General features: G+C 37.3%; 2 protein-coding genes and 1 pseudogene across 6 annotated transcripts in view; 1 reads left to right on the top strand and 2 right to left on the bottom strand.

Annotated features, from left to right (window-relative positions):
- PEX13 (peroxisomal biogenesis factor 13) overlaps nucleotides 1-509 on the bottom strand; it is a 28,892-nt gene extending 28,383 nt beyond the window's left edge. The window contains exon 1 of the mRNA XM_045788044.2: nucleotides 342-509. Coding sequence (XP_045644000.1) covers nucleotides 342-433 — 92 coding nt within the window. The 5' untranslated portion in view covers nucleotides 434-509. The remainder of the gene's footprint in view (nucleotides 1-341) is intronic.
- A 64-nt stretch (nucleotides 510-573) lies between these two features.
- PUS10 (pseudouridine synthase 10) overlaps nucleotides 574-20,372 on the top strand; it is a 73,372-nt gene continuing 53,573 nt past the window's right edge. Inside the window, exons 1-4 of one of the 5 annotated variants that reach the window (XM_045788043.2) lie at nucleotides 574-624; nucleotides 4,313-4,453; nucleotides 7,524-7,787; nucleotides 8,535-8,621. In XM_045788043.2, coding sequence (XP_045643999.1) covers nucleotides 4,328-4,453; nucleotides 7,524-7,787; nucleotides 8,535-8,621 — 477 coding nt within the window. In that variant the 5' untranslated portion in view covers nucleotides 574-624; nucleotides 4,313-4,327. The other 4 variants (XM_045788039.2, XM_045788040.2, XM_045788042.2 and 1 more) reach the window with 4 other exon arrangements.
- Nucleotides 12,434-13,459, bottom strand: LOC123785961 (annexin A2 pseudogene; annotated as a pseudogene).

Raw genomic sequence — 20,372 nt, 5'->3', positions numbered from 1 at the left:
AAGTCTAACGCTTTGGAGAGGGTCAAGCAGTTCGGTCCCGGCGTTCCGCTAACAGAAAGAAGAAAGAAGGAAGCCGCCCCCTTTCTTCCAAGCACAGGGACCCAGTGAGGCGCCCGGCGGCTCCCCGGACAGTGTCCGTACCGAGAGCCGTCGAGTCAGAAACAGCTGTCTGGCATCGAAATTCCCTACACTGGCGTCCCGTCCCTACCTTGAACCCCTCAACATTGAGGGCTGGTTGAGAGGGGGAGGGGACATCTCAGCGCAACAACGGCCTCAACCGTCTCCTGCCCGGTCCCCGTTCCGGCCCACCAAACCCGCGGCCAGAAGAATCCCATACTCACTGAAAAGTGGGGCCAGGTCCTGGTCCTGGCCCGGCCCCAGGAATTCGGCGGGTCTCCCAGGGTTTCGGGGGAGGAGGCGGCTGAGAAGCCATATCCTCCGCCTCCGCTCGGCTCCCGATCCGCGCTGGGACTCCCCAGGCCCGGGTACACTAGCCCCTCGCGCGCCAGGCACAATGGGCAGAACACCGAGTCCTCCACCCCGCCCACCCCTGCAGTTAGGACGTCGCTGTGGTACTTTGCCGGATGGTACCTGAGGAAGGGAGGATACCTCTAATCCACGGGGGTGAGGAACAGTCTCTTTTTATTCGCCTTAGCCAAAATTTCCGTTCTATACCTGAGGGTAAGGGCTCATCGATATTTCTGGCAGCGACTACGACTCCTAGACGTCGGAGTCCCACGGGGGCTGCTCCAGGACTAGTCCGGCTCTGGCCGGCAGTTCTGACCCACGCACTTCTACGCCAGCGGGGGTGGCGGTGGGATGAGGGGTTGTGGCGGCGCGCCGGGCAGTGTTTCTGGTTTCCCCACAAACAAGAAGAGGAGAGCGTTCACTCAGCCTTTGCGAAAGGGCCTGGTACTTTCGTTCTAAAGCTCTCGTTTCCTCGGGGAACATAATTGCTACACGCAGTAGGTGCGTTGTCATTAGTCTTCCCCGTTCCCTCTGGGGGGGCCGGAAGGGGTTAAATCTCAGGCTCCGGCGTCGTGGGAGAAGGTGAGGCAGGAAGGTCTGAGGGGTGGGGGTACGACGTGGGCGCAGGAGAGGTGTGGATGGAGAGGTTAGTTTCCTTCCTGTTGGAGCGGCCTTGTTGGCAAGGAGGGGTGAACGGGAAGTTTCTTGGACCTGACTGAAGGAGGGGAAGGGCTTTATTGGCCGAAGGAGAGACTGGAGGTTAGACCTTGGCTGAATTTCCAAGTCTAGAGTAGATTCTACAATTGAGTATAACGGTAGCACAATAAAGTTGTGAGGGTCTCCTTTGAAAAATCCACACACGCCCCCACCCCCGTGAGAGGAATGACACACTTCTGTATGGAAATGAGTGTTGAAACCTCACGGGATGTGATACTCAGTCTGGCCATTTTGGTGTTTTTTCATATGCCCTGCTCCTTCTCTCTTTGCAACGAATGGTTTCTGTAAGTCCAAGAGGTGAAAAGAAAGTCCATCGTCTCCTCCAGTTATCATTGGTTTGTGGAGAAAGGACTCAAATCCCGTAAGGATCCTGACACGTGTTAAGAGATTCTGTTGCAATGACTAGTTCCAATTCTTTATGTAAAAGAAGCACGTAAACGAAAAACGAAAATCTTAACGAAGGCAACCGACAATGAAAAACTTATAGTATGAGATGCATTTCTCAGGGCTTGCTTTCAAGGATAATAAACCTCATATGGAACGACTGATTCTGATGACTTATGAAATCCTTCAGTGCTGTACGTCAAGACGAAACAACTGAATTTAAGACAACGCATTTCCTCCTTTTAATGTTACCTTGTTTGAGAAGTCGCTAGATTGTTGCTAAATGAAAATGATCTTGAGGGTTTGGAAGACCATTCCATTACTGACACGTACACGCTGAAGAGCGTTTGTCTTGTTTTGTTTTAAGACCTCTTCAAATAACTCAGGACAGGAGGCTTCCTAATTCTGAACAGGTTTGGGAACTTCTCAGAGCCAAGAGCTTGTAATGTGTCATATGTTGACTTTGTGTGATACCTTTATTCTAAGTGTACCTATTGGAGAAATAAACCTTCATCCTTTGAGCCAAAGGAAAGAAAGCATCCATTTTCCTCAATTAAAAATAATTTTTTTTATTTAAGTGTAGTTGACACACAATGTTACATTAGTTTCAGGTGTAAAACGGTGATTCAACTTCTCTGTATGACATTCTGTGCTCACCACAAGTATAGCTATCATCTGTTACCACCCTACGACCTATTACAAATCATTGCCTTTTATTCCAGTGACTTATTCCATAACTGGGACTGTATTTCTCACTCCTCTTCCCTCTGGCAACCATATTTATAGAGATTTATAGAGATTCTGCTTTTTGTTTGTTTTATTCATTTGTTTTGTTTTTTAAATTCCACTTAGGTTGAAATCATATGGTAGTCATCTTTCTCAGTCTGACTTATTTCACTTGGCATAATAACCTGTTCCCTCCATCCATGTTGTCACAAATGGACCCATCTTATCCTTAGAAAGCATCCATTTTAATAATAGTATTTGACTGAAATCTGCGGGAAAGCTTTGATACAAAGTGTTCTTTTAAGAATATACTCATGCATTTATTTACCAAGAGGGATTGTTTCTCTCTCTGACTTAAAGGTTAATTCTGAATTAAATGAAATCTTTGGTCTTAAGTAATGGAAAGGTGGAGAAAAGATAGTGAGACAGAAATAGTTTCTCTGGGAGGGGATTGCAATCAAGGATATACCTTAAATGTTGATAATCAGCCCCTCACTGAATCACAGCCCTTTCTCAGAATCAAACTAGCAGACTAAATGGCCTGGCAGAAGGAATTCAGATCACTTGTATATAATGATAACCACACAGCACTTCTCTACATACAAGGTGTTCTCCAAATAATATGTGTCCTTTTGCGAAAATGCCCTTGAACCCAAATTTACTTAGGCTACCCTAAATCAGAGCTTTAATCCTCTATCTCAGACTTTTCACTGGTGTATCCAGGCAGTCTTAACTTTCTTTTCTTCCTGTCTGCCAGCTCCCATACTGTATTCACCTGAATTGGAACTCAGCCAGAGGCAATCTGTCTTTTGTAGTCCTGGTTGCTAAAACTGATTTTTGTGGTGAGGGGTTTTGTAGAAGTATATACCTGCCTTCTTCATTATTTTGTGTCAACGATATACTCTTGATAAGTGGCCACAAACATTTAGAAACTTGCAAGTAAGTAGGGGTTTTAAAGGGTTGGAAAACACAAACTAATTCTAAGAATCACATCTTCACAGTAAGGAGTTGGTAAGAGCTCAACCCTTCCACAAATTTTAAGCAAATTCATTTGAATTATGACACTGCATGAATTAAAAAGTGCCACCATTTTTTATCTGTGTGACCACCATACCACAACATTGCCATGCAATCATTGTTTTTTAAAATATTGCTAGTTCCTCATTTTAAAGTAATGTGAGCTGGTTGATTAATCAGAAGATCTATTTTTGCAAAACAGAATGATTAGGTAATTTAATTTTCATACACCTCCTTCCTGACAAGAGAGTTATATCGGATTTTACTCCATTCTCTAATTGGTTTCTAAGGGCATTTATTCAAATTGTGAAAAGTAACAACTTGTTTTAGATGGTAATTACTCTAAATTATTTTGCATTAATTTGTGGGGTTTTTTTCGTGGGGGAGGTTTTACTTGTGCATGAAAGGAGCAGATTCTTCTCATTTTGCTAATAGTTGGTGGTCATTTAGTTATTTCATCAAAGTATAATCAATGTTTTTAGATTTACTGATCAATTTGTTTAAATACTTGACTGCTTAACTATCATTGAGGCTAGTAAAATATATAGACTGATCTATTTTTTCCTAACAAACTCATTCTTAATTTCTAACAGGAAAAGTTTATTGAATTTGCTACTTTGTGTTCTCAAACAACACTGAATGGTACAAAATAACAAAACTTCACTCCGTATTCTTTGTTTTTATTACCTTCTTCAGAGACAACCATTCTTGATTATTTTTATTTTTATTTCTTTTAATTGATTTAGTTATATTGATATACTTTATCATAATCCAGAATGCTACACTAAATTCCTTGATAATTAGAAACTTTTACCTGGCCCATCGAATAAATGTCCTTCAAGTTTATGTTTCAATATACATATAATGGAAGGGATATTATTAGAGAGTACAAAATAATGTTTTCAAATAAAAGTTAGTTTTTATCCCTTAAGGTGATGACATATTTGTCTGTGAAAGTAAGACGCGAAAGATGTTCATTGCTTTTTTTCTTTCTTTCTAGTTATAATTACTCAATATGTTTCCACTGACTGAGGAAAACAAGCATGTGGCCCGGTTGTTGCTCAGTACTGGTACCTGTCCAAGATGTATTTTCAGATTCTGTGGTGTGGATTTTCCTGCACCTTACAAACTTCCCTACAAGGTACTTTCATTTTGTTTCTAAAGAAAGTTTCTTTATTCTAAAATGAATACCTGTACATTTGAGGGCAATTATCTATCCATAACTCTTCATTAATTAAAAAAAACTATAATAAAATAATTGCTGATAATGGTAAATTTGGAATTTCCTTTTAGTACCATAAAACTGTAAATTCCTTCTTAAGTGATTATATCTAACATTTAATGTAGTGCGATCTTTGTGGAGCAAATCCCTGGTGTATTTAATGTTTGTATATACCTCCCCTAAAGAGAACACAGATATCACAAAATAGCACCTCTAACCAGATACTAGTAAGATGTGACAAGAGGAGGATGACAGTCCTGAGATCTTCTATTAAGTGGAAGCATTGTGGATTTGGCTGCCTTTTTTCTTTTTCTGTTTTCTGTATTACCATTTGTACTTACAAATAGGTATTTGCAACCCTCCAGAAGTAAATGCTTATCATCATCGTTATTTACTGCTATTAATAATAACAAAAATAATATACAGGGATCTTTGACATTTATGGCAATATATAGAGAGAGAGCTTTGACTATTTAACAGAATACTTTCACAAAAAATATGTAACATGTTTTGTGAAGTATACTTGATTCCAATAGTGACATTCTTTTTAGAGACAGATGGTAATCATATATATGTAAATATATACTTAAACAATATGTATACACACACGCACACTCAGTTTCTTTTTTTTTTCTTAAAGATTTTATTTATTTATTTGACAGAGAGAGACACAGCCAGCGAGAGAGGGAACACAAGCAGGGGGAGTGGGAGAGGAAGAAGCAGGCTCCCAGCAGAGCAGGGAGCCCGATCTGGGGCTCGATCCCAGGACCCTGGGATCACGCCCTGGGCTGAGGGCAGACGCTTAACGACTGAGCCACCCAGGCACCCCCACACTCAGTTTCTTACAATTTTTAAAAATTGCTCAGGAGTTAGAAGTAACAATAATTTTTCCTATGTATGAGTTGTTTTATTTTGGAAATAATAATTATATCTGATATTCATGTAACATTTTTATATGTCAAGCTCTCATCTAATCCTAATAATAACCTACTAGGTAAGTACATACTATGATTGTCTCTATTTTCAGATGAAGAAACTGAGGCACAGAGAGGTTAAACAACCTGCCCAAAGTTACACAGCTATTAAGTGAGCAAGCTAGGATATGAACTGTCTGTCTGAATCCAAAGCCTAGAATTTGGAGCTAGAAGACATGGATTTGAATCCCAGTTCCAGCTTCAGTTTTCTCCTCTCTAAATGGGAATGATGATAACATCCACCTCACAGGATTTTAAGGGACAATTTCTAATAAAGTATGTGAAAACACTTTGAAAATGGTACATATGCTATGATGATTAATATATATGTGTATATTCATTTATACACACTATGACTATGAAGTAATAATCAGAATGGTTTTGTGTAATTCTCCTTACACATTTTTCAGACACATTATATGAGTCTATTCTATGCATTTGTTTTCATATTTAAAATATGTTTTAAGATTTAAAATATATATTATATAAAGAGACTTAGTGTTGCCAACTTTTATTTGTATCATTTTATGTAAATAAACATGAAAATATTTGAAGAAAAAATTTTTTGTAAATGTACTTAAATTTTGATCTTTGTAGTCCTCTATGTATGTACACATACATATACATGTACTATGTTATGCTGAAATTATAGAACTTAGGTAATAAACATATTTGTGTGGGTCATAATATACCTATATCTGTATGTATGTATTAGTATTTCTGTTAAAGATGAAATAGAGCTACCGTCCTAATAAAATGAATTAAATTTGTTTGAGTGAAATTTTTTTCTTTAGAGTCAGTAAATTGTAATCTGAGTAAATTTTAAAAGGATATCTATTCAACAACTAAATAATAGAATCTGTCTAATTTAAACAAAACAAAGTCCTCTGAGTATTTAGATGGGTGAAATGTCTAAAATATGAGAATGGTTTCAAAAGAATGCAACTTTTAGCATTCTAGTACAAAGGGTGACAGAAATGAAGCCAACCAGAATGTTTGGTTTTTGTAATTACTATGTTAATTTTCAGCATTGCCAGCAACTGTTTACCTTTGTTTAGTAACTTGTCTTGAAATTATTTTTACTTAATAGATGTATAATTTCTGATTTTTCAGATTTCATATTAATAAATGTTGTAAAGATGTTTTAGTGATTGTGAGATTATTAAATAACTTAGCAAGGATGGAAATTCATTTCGTATTTCTATTTATTAATAATTAGAATTGACGTTTGTTTGTTTTTACTAAAATTAGCAAGTGAATGATCCTCACAATATAACTACAAACCAAATTACAGGCATACCTCATAGATTGTGGGTTTGGTTCCAGACTACCATAATAAAGTGAATGTCACAATGAAGTGAGTCAAATTATTTTTTGGTTTCCCAGTGCAGATGAAAGCATATTTGTAGTCTATTGTGTAATAGCATTATGTCTAAGAAATGTACATACTTAATTAAAAAATAATTTATTGCTAAAAAGTACTAACCATCATCTGAGCTTTCAGCAAGTAATGATCCCTGATCACAGATTACTGTCACAAGTGTAATAATGAAAAAATTTCAAATATTGTGAGAATTACTAAAATGTGACAGAGACAAAAAGTGAACAAATGCTGTTGGAAAAATGGTGCTGATAGACTTGCTTGATAGAAGGTTGCCTCAAACTTTCGTTTTATAAAGATGCAGTATTTGCAAAGCACAATAAACTGAAGCACAGTAAAATGAGTTATGCCTGTAATAAATTTGTTAATGGAATCTTCTGCCTCAGATTTAGGACTTTAACTTCATTAATATATGAAACTCTTTTGGAAAAATATTCACACATATATTGTGGGAGCTAGGTAATTCTCTTTTAAATTCCCCAGAAAGCCAATGCTGGCTAATAAAATTAATCGATTGCTCCAAACTGATATAAATCAATATTGTATAAGTCTTCAATGTATCACAATTTTACTCCTGTTGTCGTCTTAAGGGCATTGTAAAAGGGTTATTACTTTTTTCAAATTAACTTTTCAGGAGTTGCTCAATGAACTACAGAAATTTCTGGAAATTGAAAAAGATGAATTAATTTTGGAAGTTCCAAACCCACCTCCCAAGAAAATTCGACTACAAGAACTAGAAGATGGGATTGATGGGACTGATAATCTGAGTCAGAATGGAGAGGGAAGGGTCTCCGTTATTGAAGATGGTAGCACTGCTTCCAAGAACTCAAATTTAAATGTATGCAATGTATGTCTAGGAATTCTTCAAGAATTCTGTGAAAAAGAGTTCATTAAAAAGGTAAATCATCTGTTTTTTTATTATATTCGCAATTATGTAGAAATTTTCAGTCTTAAAGCCTAGAATTCTTGTATCTAAAGTTAACAGTACCATTAATTTCAACTTGTTTTACACCAGTGGATCATTAAAACATTTCTTAATTAAAAAAAACAAGCCTACTATTCTCAAATTACTTTTTTATTAAGAAGATAACTGAAAATTAATGAAGTAGGTGTCCATGTGTTTCAGTCATGAGTACTACTCAACTGAAGAGAAATATAGTGGTTTTCCCTCTGCTGTTTAATATAGCTAAGGAGTTAGAGAAAAGCTCTTAGTCATACCTATTAGTGTCTTGAAAAAACAAGTGTTACGTCTTGTGGAAGGTACATGATTGAATGTGGGATTGCCTTTTGTTTCCAGCTGTCAGGAGTGCCAAATTTGGCTTTATTTTGTTTAAAAATATTTTTTAAGTTATGAGGTGATCTAAGAGAAAACTATTTTGACACTCAACAGATTATTCTGCAAGTGAGTCCTGGCTGTGTTGGCATCTCGTGATATCAGTCTTCAGGGTCATAATTAGCAAATACTTGATTTTGGAATGCTTATGAGAATTCCCAGAGGTGAAAGTTTAGAAGTGTAGTGCCGTGTTCTGGACCAAAAACTTATGTTATGAAGATTTGTTTAAGGTTTTCAGCAATTCCTGAGAATTTATATAGATAAATACTGTTTTATATAATAAAAAAATCCTTTTATGTAATACTTTTTTAGGTGTGCCAAAAAGTTGAGGCCTCTGGATTTGAATTTACCAACTTGGTATTTTCAGTCTCCTTTCCACCACAGCTATCTGTAAGAGAGGTAAGGTCATTTAAATGCATAAAACTATATGTGAAATGCATGCTAGAAATATCTCAAAAAATGGAGATGTAAAAAATATTCCTTACCATACTGTATTTTCCATTTTTTGTGTACTTATTGAATGATCGATGACTGAAAACATGGCGTTATTATAGCTGCTTAATAATGTTGAATGAATGGGTGAGGAAAGGAATTATTAAATTAGTTTATCATAGGACTGGGTTTTTTTGGTTTTTTGTTTTAGTTTTTAATATTTATTAATACGTATAATATATTTTATATTATATTTATAATATAATTTAAACATATATTTTATTTATATGTTATAAATATAATATATATTTATAAATATTTATAAATATTTTAATATTTATTGTGTCAGCAGGACTGAGAATATCACATGGTTCAGTCTTCTGTGGGAAGTTATGTAATAAAAGCATAGTGCCTTTGAACATGAGAATCCCAAAGGCCAGGAGTTCTCTAAAGGAATTGAAAGGTAGAGATTTCAGAGAATTTGTCTTATTTTCATGTGACTAGTTTAAGTCACTTTTTGAAGACTTAGTGAAGGAAACAGTGCTCCTTATGCCATTTTTTTTAAAGGTCCTCATTCTATAGCATATATTCATTAAGCTTTAGATCTGTATGAGGCATGTTGGTCAGAGAAAGAGATTTGACCAGAACTTCAGAGAAGTTTTGGGGTAGATGTATGCATGTTGTAAAGGGGTGGGGGTAGGGTCATTTTAGTTACGATGAACCTTCTTATTTTCTGGAGTAAAATATAAAAAGGTGGCATCCCTTTTAGTCAATAGGAAAAGGGAAAGAAAGAGCCTTCTATTTATTTTAACTTTTTTCCTTTGTTAAATGAAGAAAATAATAGTAGTCATTACTGTAACATTCTTGTGTGTCAAAACTGACATGAAAAATAAAACTATCCTATAGGGAAAATGAGCTTTGTAATTTCAAATTACAACAATGAGTTCTAAATATATCCATTTATATGTGTAGGGTGTCTTTTCCCTAAGAATCTGAAAGTATCACTAGAACATTATATCTCATACCATCACTTTCTTTGGGTGAGCAAAATATGTTGGAGCAAATAATATGTTTATTAGCCCCCAAAAGGCTGAATATTGATTTAAGACCTGATGAAGCTGGTTGAATGACAGAGAAGAGCTGGGAAGTGAAAAAAAGTAGAATGGTTTTAAGTAGTATCTTTGTCAATGGCAAGATGACAGAGCAGGTAGAAGAAAGGGGATGATGATGATATAAGGAAGTTTATAAACACATAAAGTCATTTTCTAGTCAATCATCAAAGCATTTCTCATGGATAGGTCATTTTCAGGATCCAACTTTGGTAGCAAGAAATAGACTTCTGAAAGCTAAGTGGTTCATAAAAAGTGCAGTGTTTGTGTAATAAAAATAGAAATAAGCATATTTTCTAAGTGTGGTTATATATCTTACAACCAAACTCTTCCTCTCAGAGTTTATATTTTGACATTAAAATTTGTATTTTCCATTTTTATCACTTAAATGATGATTTTAACGTATCCATTTAATATTTATTGAATGCTTATGAAGTGTTTATATTCCACATTAGAAATAGAAAATGCTATTTTTTAAAAAATAGAATTATTCTGCTTAAACTCTACTTACTTCTTGTAACTGATTTTAACCACTAAACTATTAAACAGAAATAGGTGACTATTCCAGTTATTGGGGAATTAATACATTTCCACAGTATAGTGTGTAAAGTGACTCATTGTTTTCCTTTGTATTGAGTAATATATTTTTACTCATTCGTTTCTTAAGAATAATAATTATTCAAAAAGTACACAATGTTACACACTGTATACAATTTTCAGAACCCAAATTTCTTTAGCAAATTGTGTTTATGGTTCACTTTGTGATTTTTTTTTCATTATGTTTTGTTCCTTTCTCTATTGCTGTCTTTTATTACTTCCTTGGAGTTGCGATATGTTATGTAGACCAGAGTGGATATAAATTGGTTTTCAAACTAGTTAACTTATTTGTTACATATCCAAATTTAAACAAATTACACATTTTCAGAGTATTCTTGCATTTTGAATATAAATTCTGTGACTTCTCTAGTGACATGTTTCTTCTACATTGTAGTTTTTCAACTTAGATCTTGTAAAACTTAGAACTTGTGTGTAGAATAAATTAATACTTTGGAGTTGATTCATGCTAGTTATCTCATAATTCAGAGTGAAATATACAATTGAGTGAATTTGATTCAGCATTTTCCACTTTAGAGAAGAAAATTATGATCACAGGTATATTGATTTGAAAGCAAATAATTTTTTATCAACATGGTAGTATTATGTACCTGCTTACAAAAGAACCAAGGAAAAGGATGACCTCAAGTAAAGGTGTTTTTTTTTAAATCAGACTATTAAATTTATATTAATTCCTTCATATTCAGCCCTATCAATCCCTTTCTGGCTACAGCTATAGTTTTTATTTATCATCATTACAAAAGCACTAATTTAAAAGCTTAGGAAGAAAAGTTTGCAGATTATATAATCAACATCTTCCACTGAGTTTGGGAGACTATGGAGGGAGAGGTGGAGTACATCTGTGTGTGTTTTCCTAGGAACTGTCTGATCTGGTTAGGACAGTTTTAGATTGAATACTGCTAGAGAGGAGAAAAACAAGCAGATTAACTGATAAAACCCTGTTAGACATCGAGTAAGACATAGTGAGCAGAATAAATGGGAGCAGTATCCAGAGACTCACAAAAAACAACAATATGGAATCTAGCTAGATATAATACTTAGAGGCTCCAAAGTCTTTACAGCAGTATACAAAATTTGAATGATAAGGTTGAGATTATAAGGGATAGTAATAAGTATATCAGGACTGTCATGATGACTTTCTGGATTTGGGCTCACCACTTGAATGTAACAGTGGAAGGATGTCTTTTATGAGAATCAGATTTGTTAAGAGGAGAGCTATAATAGTGTGATGTGGCAAGAAAATGTATAACTATGTTGAGATCTGAGATCCTGTGAGTGGAAGGATGCTGCACACCATCCAGAAGAGAATAAAAGAAATGGGATAGATACAGGAATGGAAGTGTGTTGAATGACCTTTGGCCAAGGGAAGGTGATGAATTACAGATATAAGATAGTCATAAAGGTTAGGGTTTACAGTAGTATGAGGGATTCCCATTGTCTAGGCATTTGATGGAAATCACATTTGGTTAAAAGCACATCAACAGCTCTTAAATAAAATAGTGGTTCTCAAACTCTAATACGCATAGGACTCATTTGGAGAGTTTCCCAGGCCCCTTCCTTAGAGATTCTGATATAGTAAGTTGGTGGGACCCATGAATTTGTGTTTCTAACAACAAGCTCATGGGTGAGGTTGGTACTGCTACAAAGGAGCACACTTGGAGAACCACTGTCCTAAAGGATAATGGCAGAAATAATCTAGTCTGATAATAAACTGATAACTTTTAAAAATTTATATTCCTGATAGGAGGAGAGAAACAGGCATAATTGAATATATCCTACACTTTTTTTAGAGTAAAAATTCAGTTTATTCATCTGTTTATGACACAGTACACAAGAGGCAAAGTGTTTTATATGATAGATTTCACTTCCATCTCTTTGGTATGTTCATTTCTTTGGCTAAAAGGAGAGCCTAGGCATGAGAGGCGGGCAATGCTTTGACAACTGAAATAAGGATGGGGAGGGGTGATGCTAATACCATCCTTGCAGGGCTATTTTCTAGAACTGTTGCTGGAAACTAAGGAGCACCACTCCTGGATGCTCATGCCGTCACAGGCCTCAGTCATCCCCACCACACAGGTATAGCAGTGCTTTCTGGCAGTCACCCTTGGTGTCTTGCTGGATGCAGTAGTACAGGGACTTGCTGTACTTTCTCTTGAATTCAGACCTAATTTTCCACATGTCTGCTTTACTGTGAGAGATCATGGTAGATCATGAGTCTAATCAGACTTTATTGCAAGTCCCCTTGCCTTTAATGGAGTTGTATGGTCAGTCAGCAAAATACAGGGGCTTGTTCTGAATGCTCTGGACCCAGTTCAGGAAAGCGTTTTCCAGGTCTCCTTTGACCTCCTTGATGCTCTCCAGTGGGTCACAAGGGCTGTAGCTCTTGTACCTTTCAAATACTTTCTGGAGGTGACACACACTCTGCTTGGTCATGATGCTGATCCACTTGGGCACATCAGTTCCTTTCCTCTTCACTCCACCATCATAGAGATCCCAGGCATCTTGGTCAATCAGTTCATAATCAATGACAGAGCCATCCTCTGCTCTTCTACCCTTTGCAAGGGCAACCATCAGCTTGCGGAAGTCACCAGATATGTCAGAAATGATGTCCTTCTCCAGATCAGTCTTGTACATTTCCTTGTAGACTCTGTTATTTCCTGAAGCTCTTGGTTGGTCCTTGAGGAGATAATGTCAATGAGGGAGTCCTCATTAGCCCCATGAAGGGTCTCTTCATGGAGGCTTTCAGCTCAGAAGCATCATACTGAAAAGGTGTTTTCATTAGGTCCCAAATCAGTCTTCAGGTGGCTGGACAAGGCTGATTTCAGTGTTGATACAAGTTCCTTTTAAATCCTTCTCTGGTAGGCAAAGGCAATATCCTGTCTGTTCATTGCTGTGGTTGGTCAAAATGTTGACAATGGTGACCTCAACCACTCCTTTGGTCTTGATGGCCATTTCAATGTTCAGAGCATCATGCTCAACATCAAAATTGGTGTATGCTTTGACCAAACCGTATGCACTTGTGGTCATGGAGTGATCACCCTCCAAGCTGAGCTTGTAGAGAATTTCGTGAACAGTAAACATTTTGAATGAAGCTGGGTCAGGCACCGAGAGCTGCAAGGGCCCCCAGTTGTGGAGCCTTTATCCTTCATTTTTGATAGGTAGATGTCAAACAGTACAAAGAAAAACTAGAGAAAAATGGCAGAGAAATCTAGGCTAGAAGATAAAATTAAAAGGGTTGGGAGGTTCAGAGAAAGTGCAATTCAGACTTTAATTAAAACCAAATTATCCCAACCAATAAAAGAAAGTTTAAGGATAAAAATACATCCCAATGAAGAAGAAATTGGGGCATCTCCTTCTCTCTGTATTTACATAAACATTTGTATTTACATATGTATTTGTATGTATTTGACTTTTTATTTTTTAAAGTTTAAAAAGTAGTAAGATTAGCCTAATGAGCCCCTATGTATGTATCGTCCAGCTCCAATTGTAATTTTTTTGCCAAACTAAAATCAGTTTCCAAAAAAAGATACAGGAAAGATAAAGTCAGAGTAATGCGAATGTAAGAAGGAGGCTTAGCTCTGTAATAGCAACTAGAAAATAAAATCTCAAATGAGTAGAGGCTTGTAAGAATTGCTAAGGAAGACTTTGGGGGTACTTTAAGTTATGATTACAGCAAGAGATGAAAAAGGGGGGCGCCTGGGTAGTGCAGTCGTTAAAGCATCTGCTTTCGGCTTAGGGCGTGATCCCGGCATTCCGGGATCGAGTCCCTCATCGGGCTCCTCTGCTGGGAGCCTGCTTCTTCCTCTCCCACTCCCCCTGCTTGTGTTCCCTCTCTCGCTGGCTGTCTCTGTCACATAAATAAATAAAATCTTAAAAAAAAAAAAGAAAAAAGAAAAAGGGGATGTGTTTGATACTGATATTGTTGATGGATGATACAGAGAAAGTGGAATTTCTGAAAATCTTATTTTGCTTCTGTCCTTTCTGTCAAGGAAAATGATCTTTGACCTAAATGGGTAGATTGATTATTGGTTGGTGAGGGGAAGTGAAATCTCCACATGGTGAAGCTTCTCTAAATGGGTTCAGGTATCCAGGACTGAATGAATGACATTCCAGGATGGATTCAGAAAGAACTTGGAGTTGTCCATGATCTTTGAGAGCTTTTCAAGGATAGCAGATTTTCCAAATTACTGGAGACAGAGCAGACAGTTTCAATTTTCTAAAGGTGGTTTGTTAACTACCAGCTGGTGAGCTTGACCCTAAAACGTTGGCAAAATTCTGCATCAGGAGCTAAAGAGTACATTGTAGGCACTGAGGATAAGGAACACTTGGTCAACACTGAACAGATTCATTAAGAACAAATTATGTCTGCATCATTTCTTCCTTTTATAGGCTAGTAGGACTGGTAGAGCAGGGAAGTAGGGTAGCACCAGTGTGACTGGAATTCAGCTAGTCATTTGAGCAGGTTTCTTTCTTATGATAACTTCCTGAAAGTGGCAGGAAACATGAGCAGAATGTGAAGACAATTGGGTGGGTTGTACCTGGCAGGCTATACCCAAAAAGAACTGATTAATAACTGATTTCAAACTGGACAGTGTTTCTCCTTCTGTATTCTGCAGATCTGAAACTCACTTGGAGAAAGGTGTTGAAAGCAGATTGCTGGGCCTTGTCTTAAACGTCCTAAATCAGAATCTCTGGGTATGGGGCACAGAAGCCCTTCTAGAGTTAAAGTACACACTGAAATTCAAGAATCATGGAACTTCAGAGAGATTTCTGATGTCCGGCAAGACTCTTCATACCTTGTCTTGTTCATGATTTCTGTCAGTGATGATATAATGGGAACACTCACGACAGCCGTACATGACACAGAGTTGAGAATATAGCAGATAGATTGTTAGAATTGAGATCCAAAAGATCTCACGAATAGGGAAGATCTAACAAGATGAAATTTAACAGGAATAAACAGAAGTTCTTATACCTGGGTTTAGAAAAACAACTGCCAAGTAAAGGATGAAGCAGGAATGGCTTAAAAGCTGTGTTTACACATGAAAAAATGTTCAAAATCATTAGCCATCAAGGAAATTCAAATCAAAACCACACTGAGATACCACCTTACGCCAGTTAGGATGGCAAAAATAGACAAGGCAAGAAACAACAATTGTTGGAGAGGATGTGGAGAAAGGGGATCCCTCCTACGTTGTTGCTGGGAATGCAAGTTGGTACAGCCACTCTGGAAAACAGTGTGGAGGTCCCTTAAAAAGTTAAAAATTGAGCTACCCCATGATCCAGCCATTGCACTACTGGGTGTTTACCCCAAAGATACAGACGTAGTAAAGAGAAGGGCCATATGCACCCCAATGTTCATAGCAGCAATGTCTACAATAGCTAAATCGTGGAAGGAGCCGAGATGCCCTTCAACAGATGACTGGATTAAGAAGTTGTGGTCCATATATACAATGGAATATTACTCAGCTATCAGAAAGAATGAGTTCTCAACATTTGCTACGACATGGATGGCACTGGAGGAGATAATGCTAAGTGAAATAAGTCAAGCAGAGAAAGACAACTATCATATGATTTCTCTCATCTATGGAACATAAGAACTAGGATGATCAGTAGGGGAATAAAGGGATAAAGAAAGGGGGGTAATCAGAAGGGGGAATGAAACATGAGAGACTATGGACTATGAGAAACAAACTGAGGGCCTCAGAGGGGAGGGGGATGGGGGAATGGGATAGGCTGGTGATGGGTAGTAAGGAGGGCACGTATTGCATGGTGCACTGGGTGTTATACACAACTAATGAATCATCGAGCCTTACATCGGAAACCGGGGATGTACTGTATGGTGACTAACATAATAAAATAAAAAATCATTATAAATTTTTAAAAAAAAGTAAAAAAAAAAGCTGTGTTTACAGACAAGGCTTGGGAGTTTTAGTTAATATACCAGTAAGAATTAGGGGAGTGATACGGATAACCACTTTGGACTTTAGTCTGGAAAGATGAAGGCGATGGTCCATCCTGTTTTCCCCAGTGTTGGCCATTCAGGGAGTGCCATATTCAGATGGAGCATACTATTTTAGGAGGAACAAGAACAAATGGAAGGTGTTTTGGGGCAGTCCACATCCTAATCCTTGAAACCTGGGAATATGTACTTTACATGAAAAAAGGGGATTTTGTGGATGTAATTAAGATTAAGGATCCTGAGATGGAGAAATTATCTTGAATTATCTGAGTTGGCTCAATCCAATTATACAAGTCCTTAAAAGCACCTTTCTTCTGAGGTCAGGGTCAAGGGAAGTTGTGATTATGGAAGAATGTTCAGATGCAGTGTTGCTCACTTTGAAGATAGTGGAAGGGAACAAGGAATATGGGTGGCCTCTAGAAGCAAGAAGAGGCAAGGAAATGGATGGAGTCTTCTAGCCTAGATCCTTCAGGAAGGAATGCACCCCTGTTGACACCTTAATATTAGCCCAGTGAGATCCATGTTGCACTTTTGACCTAAAGCACTCTAAGATAATAAATGTGTGTGTGTGTGTGTGTGTGTGTGTGTGTGTGTGTGTGTTAAGATTTTATTTATTTGAGAGAGAGAGCACGAGCAGGGGGAGAAGCAGAGGGAGAAGCAGACTCTCCATTGAGCAGGGAGCCAGATGCTGGGCTAGATCCCAGGAGCCTGGGATCATGACCTGAGCTGAAGGCAGATGCTTAACCAACTGAGCCACCCAGATGCCCCATGAATTTGCTCTTCTTAAATATTTGAGGGGTTTTCTGATGCAGAGATGGAATCAGGAGGGAATAATTTTCAGCTATAAGGAAGTATGCAGAACAGAGTAGACTGTTTTCAGGGATGGTGTTTTCTGTTACCAGACTATTTAAGCCAAGGCTGGGTGACTGCCTGGCAGAGATACATAGAAGGAAGGTGTGCACCATATAGTTGGTTAGACTATAGACTTTGTTTAGCTTTTTCAACTCTAAGATACTATATAGTTTTAAGAAAAATATTTATTACATTTGTTATTTTTTGTTACCTTGTATTCATAATTGAGTCTTCTAAACATCTATACTACATTAAATTAGTGCCACACTAAAATTATTATAGAATGAGTGACCCAGACTTAGGCTACTATTAGGCTAAACTTAACATTTATGCGAAAAAAAGGCATTCAGTTAAGTTCTATTAAAAGTAAACCCTTTAAAGTCCTGCTGGTTTTTTAGGTTTATCTTTTTACTAGTTTGGTCCAGTAGAGGGCAATATTGCACTATCAATGTCACTTTTTGGTACATGTAGAAATAGTTTGCTCACTTTATTGACTTTAAATGGATATAGTGTCTCTTAAATGTTACTCTGGTTGTGTGAAACACCTACTTATTAACATGCAACTTGATACAGTTGGAGTTTTATATGTCAAATCGAAACTTCCCTTCCATTTTTATACTTGTAGTATCTCCATGCTTTACACTAAGTACTATAAATTAGCATAAAGCCCTAGAAATCTAACCAAAAATAAAAGCAGTACCATTTCTGTGATAGCAGTTTATATTTACAAAATTTTTTCTTAAATTCTGACAAATGGGCATTCAAAAGACTGGACTTTTACTTAAATCTCTGGGTTCTTAACCAGTTTGGGATCATCTCATTAAGAATCTAAAGAAAGCAATTGAATCCCTTTCCTAAAAATGCCTATGTTCAAAATTTTGCTTGCTTTCTTAAACTCCTAGCCATTAATCTAGTATCTTTCTTAATTGGATACTCCAGAACACCACCCCCCTCCATATCCCACCACCACCCATAATTGATTGATGCACTTACTTTTTCTAATGTTTTTTCTAATTATGTTGAAGTTATAGAACAGAATTTGTTGAGATCACTTTGATTTTCAAGTATAGAGACTACACTTTCAAGTTCATATTATGTGTGCAGGCTCATTCATTAACCCAACTCTGATTTAGCGTGTGCATTTTCAGCTTTTTGTTCATTTTCTGTGACTTGTCAAATTCTTATTTTGTATGACAAGCACCTTGCCTAAATCACTTTTTGTTCTCTCTCACCTACCATTTAAAAGCAGCTCAAGGTTCACTTTGACCAACAAACTTTTTCTGAACTTACTAAGTTTTTAGAATTTGTAGTCCTATTTTTCATTAGGTTAGTTGGTTAGACCTTGCTTCAATCCCTGTCTGGTCCACCAAATCATTCAGAACATTTTTTATAAGGTTCTGAATGAGGTACTGAAAAACATGCAAAATTATAGAGATCACTGTCTCTGCCCCTTAAGTATCTTTCAATGGACTCTTCATGGATGGGTTGGGGGGATTGTAACCTTGCTATGTTTTGGATATACAGGCTGCAACTTTAAAAACCCTTCAGAGGACATGAAGCAACTTAAACCTATCTTCATTATAAAAAATAACTCCCAAAGCATGTCCCTGCAAGCACACCACCAGTGTATAAAGGTCTGCATCAATGGAATCACAGAATCATAGATCTGTAGGAGAGCTTGGTGATCTAGAACAGGGCCCCCTGCTTTTTATGGTACTCATTGAAGAATGATGGTAATGTATATGGCTGTGATTTGTCAGAGCTCTGAGTATGCCCCACCCTCAGTGTAAATCCATTCAGAATCTCTGATGGAGAATCCAGAAGTTCTCCACTTTGTGTATAAGGTGATCCCCTTTTAATCTCTGACAGTTCACTGAGCCCCCTAAATCTGTGATTTAGAAAGAAGATATGCTTGGATGATTTTTTTCAGCCTCAGATTGGAACTACTTCACTAATCATCTCACTCATCCTCATTTGAAGAGGAGAAAACCAAAGCTTGTGTAATGTGGCATGTCGGAATTTGGGTGTGCCTCCCTGATTTGTGCTCTTTTTTTGTTTTTAGACCATACCATCTTTTCTTTTCTTTCATTTATTTATTTATTTATTTATTTATTTATTTATTTATTTGAGAGAGAGAAAACACAAGCAGGGAGGAGGGGCAGAGGGCGAGGGAGAAGCAGACTCCCCATTGAGCAGGAAGCCCGACTCGGACTCCGTCCCTGGACCCCAGGATCATAACCTGAGTCGAAGGCAGAAGCTTAGCCGACTGAGCCACCCAGGCGCCCCTAGACCATGCCATCTTTTCATCTTGTATACTCAGGATGCTGCATCAGGAGGCACATGGGACTAGACATGGTAGTAGGTTCTGGATTCTGTTACTCAATACATAGCTGGGACATTTGTTCCAAGAGAGAAAGAAAGAGTGACATGCAATTAATCAAAGTCTACGCAGAACCCCAGTCCTGGTTAGAATGGGTGATTCAGATGTCTATCTGTCAAGGAATCACAGCAGGTATTGAAGAGGTCTAATAGCACATTGTTACCGGTGCAGGCACAGGAGAGCCCAACTGAAAAACAGAAACCTAATCCTGAGGTCGTTGCAGCATGCAGGAAAGAGGAATGAATCCTGTTCCTGGGAATGAGGTGCCATGGTGAAGCTGGACTACAAACAAGGCTAATTCTAAAGCCCACCACAGAAATATAATGTAATATTTAATTCAGGAACACAGTTGGAAGGTATTCGGACATAGGTTTAAATACTTGAATATGCAAGGTTTACTTTCTACCTTTGTTGTTTTCTTGACCTGAACTAGCTAAGAATAGGTGGAGGAGGCAGCAAGAAAGAAGAGGTTGCTGGGGCTGATCAACTCGTGTGGGTAGTTGAGAGGGAGCTGGGTACAGTAAGAACATGAGGCAGCCTTAAATTTTTGAAATTTATTGTTTTGCTTTGTATGGTCTCATTCTAGTGAATTGTCACACTTTGGCATCTTTAAAATTTGCAATATGAAATACAAGAAATAAGAAATACAATAAAGAATAGGAGATAAAAAAGCACATCATTTTTCTTTAAAGCTCAGTTTCCCCATCAGATGCAATATATTATCACATTGCTACTTACCAACTATTGAGTTCCTTATCAAACTTTTTTCTCATTAATTTTAGGACTTTGTGGCCTAGTAA

The sequence above is a fragment of the Ursus americanus genome, chromosome 7 (genome assembly GCF_024610735.1).
Source record: "Ursus americanus isolate L20-20 chromosome 7, mUrsAme1.1.p, whole genome shotgun sequence".
NCBI lineage: Eukaryota > Metazoa > Chordata > Mammalia > Carnivora > Ursidae > Ursus > Ursus americanus.
The sequence above is the reverse complement of the archived record's forward strand: the minus strand, read 5'-3'. Positions and strand labels throughout refer to the sequence as shown.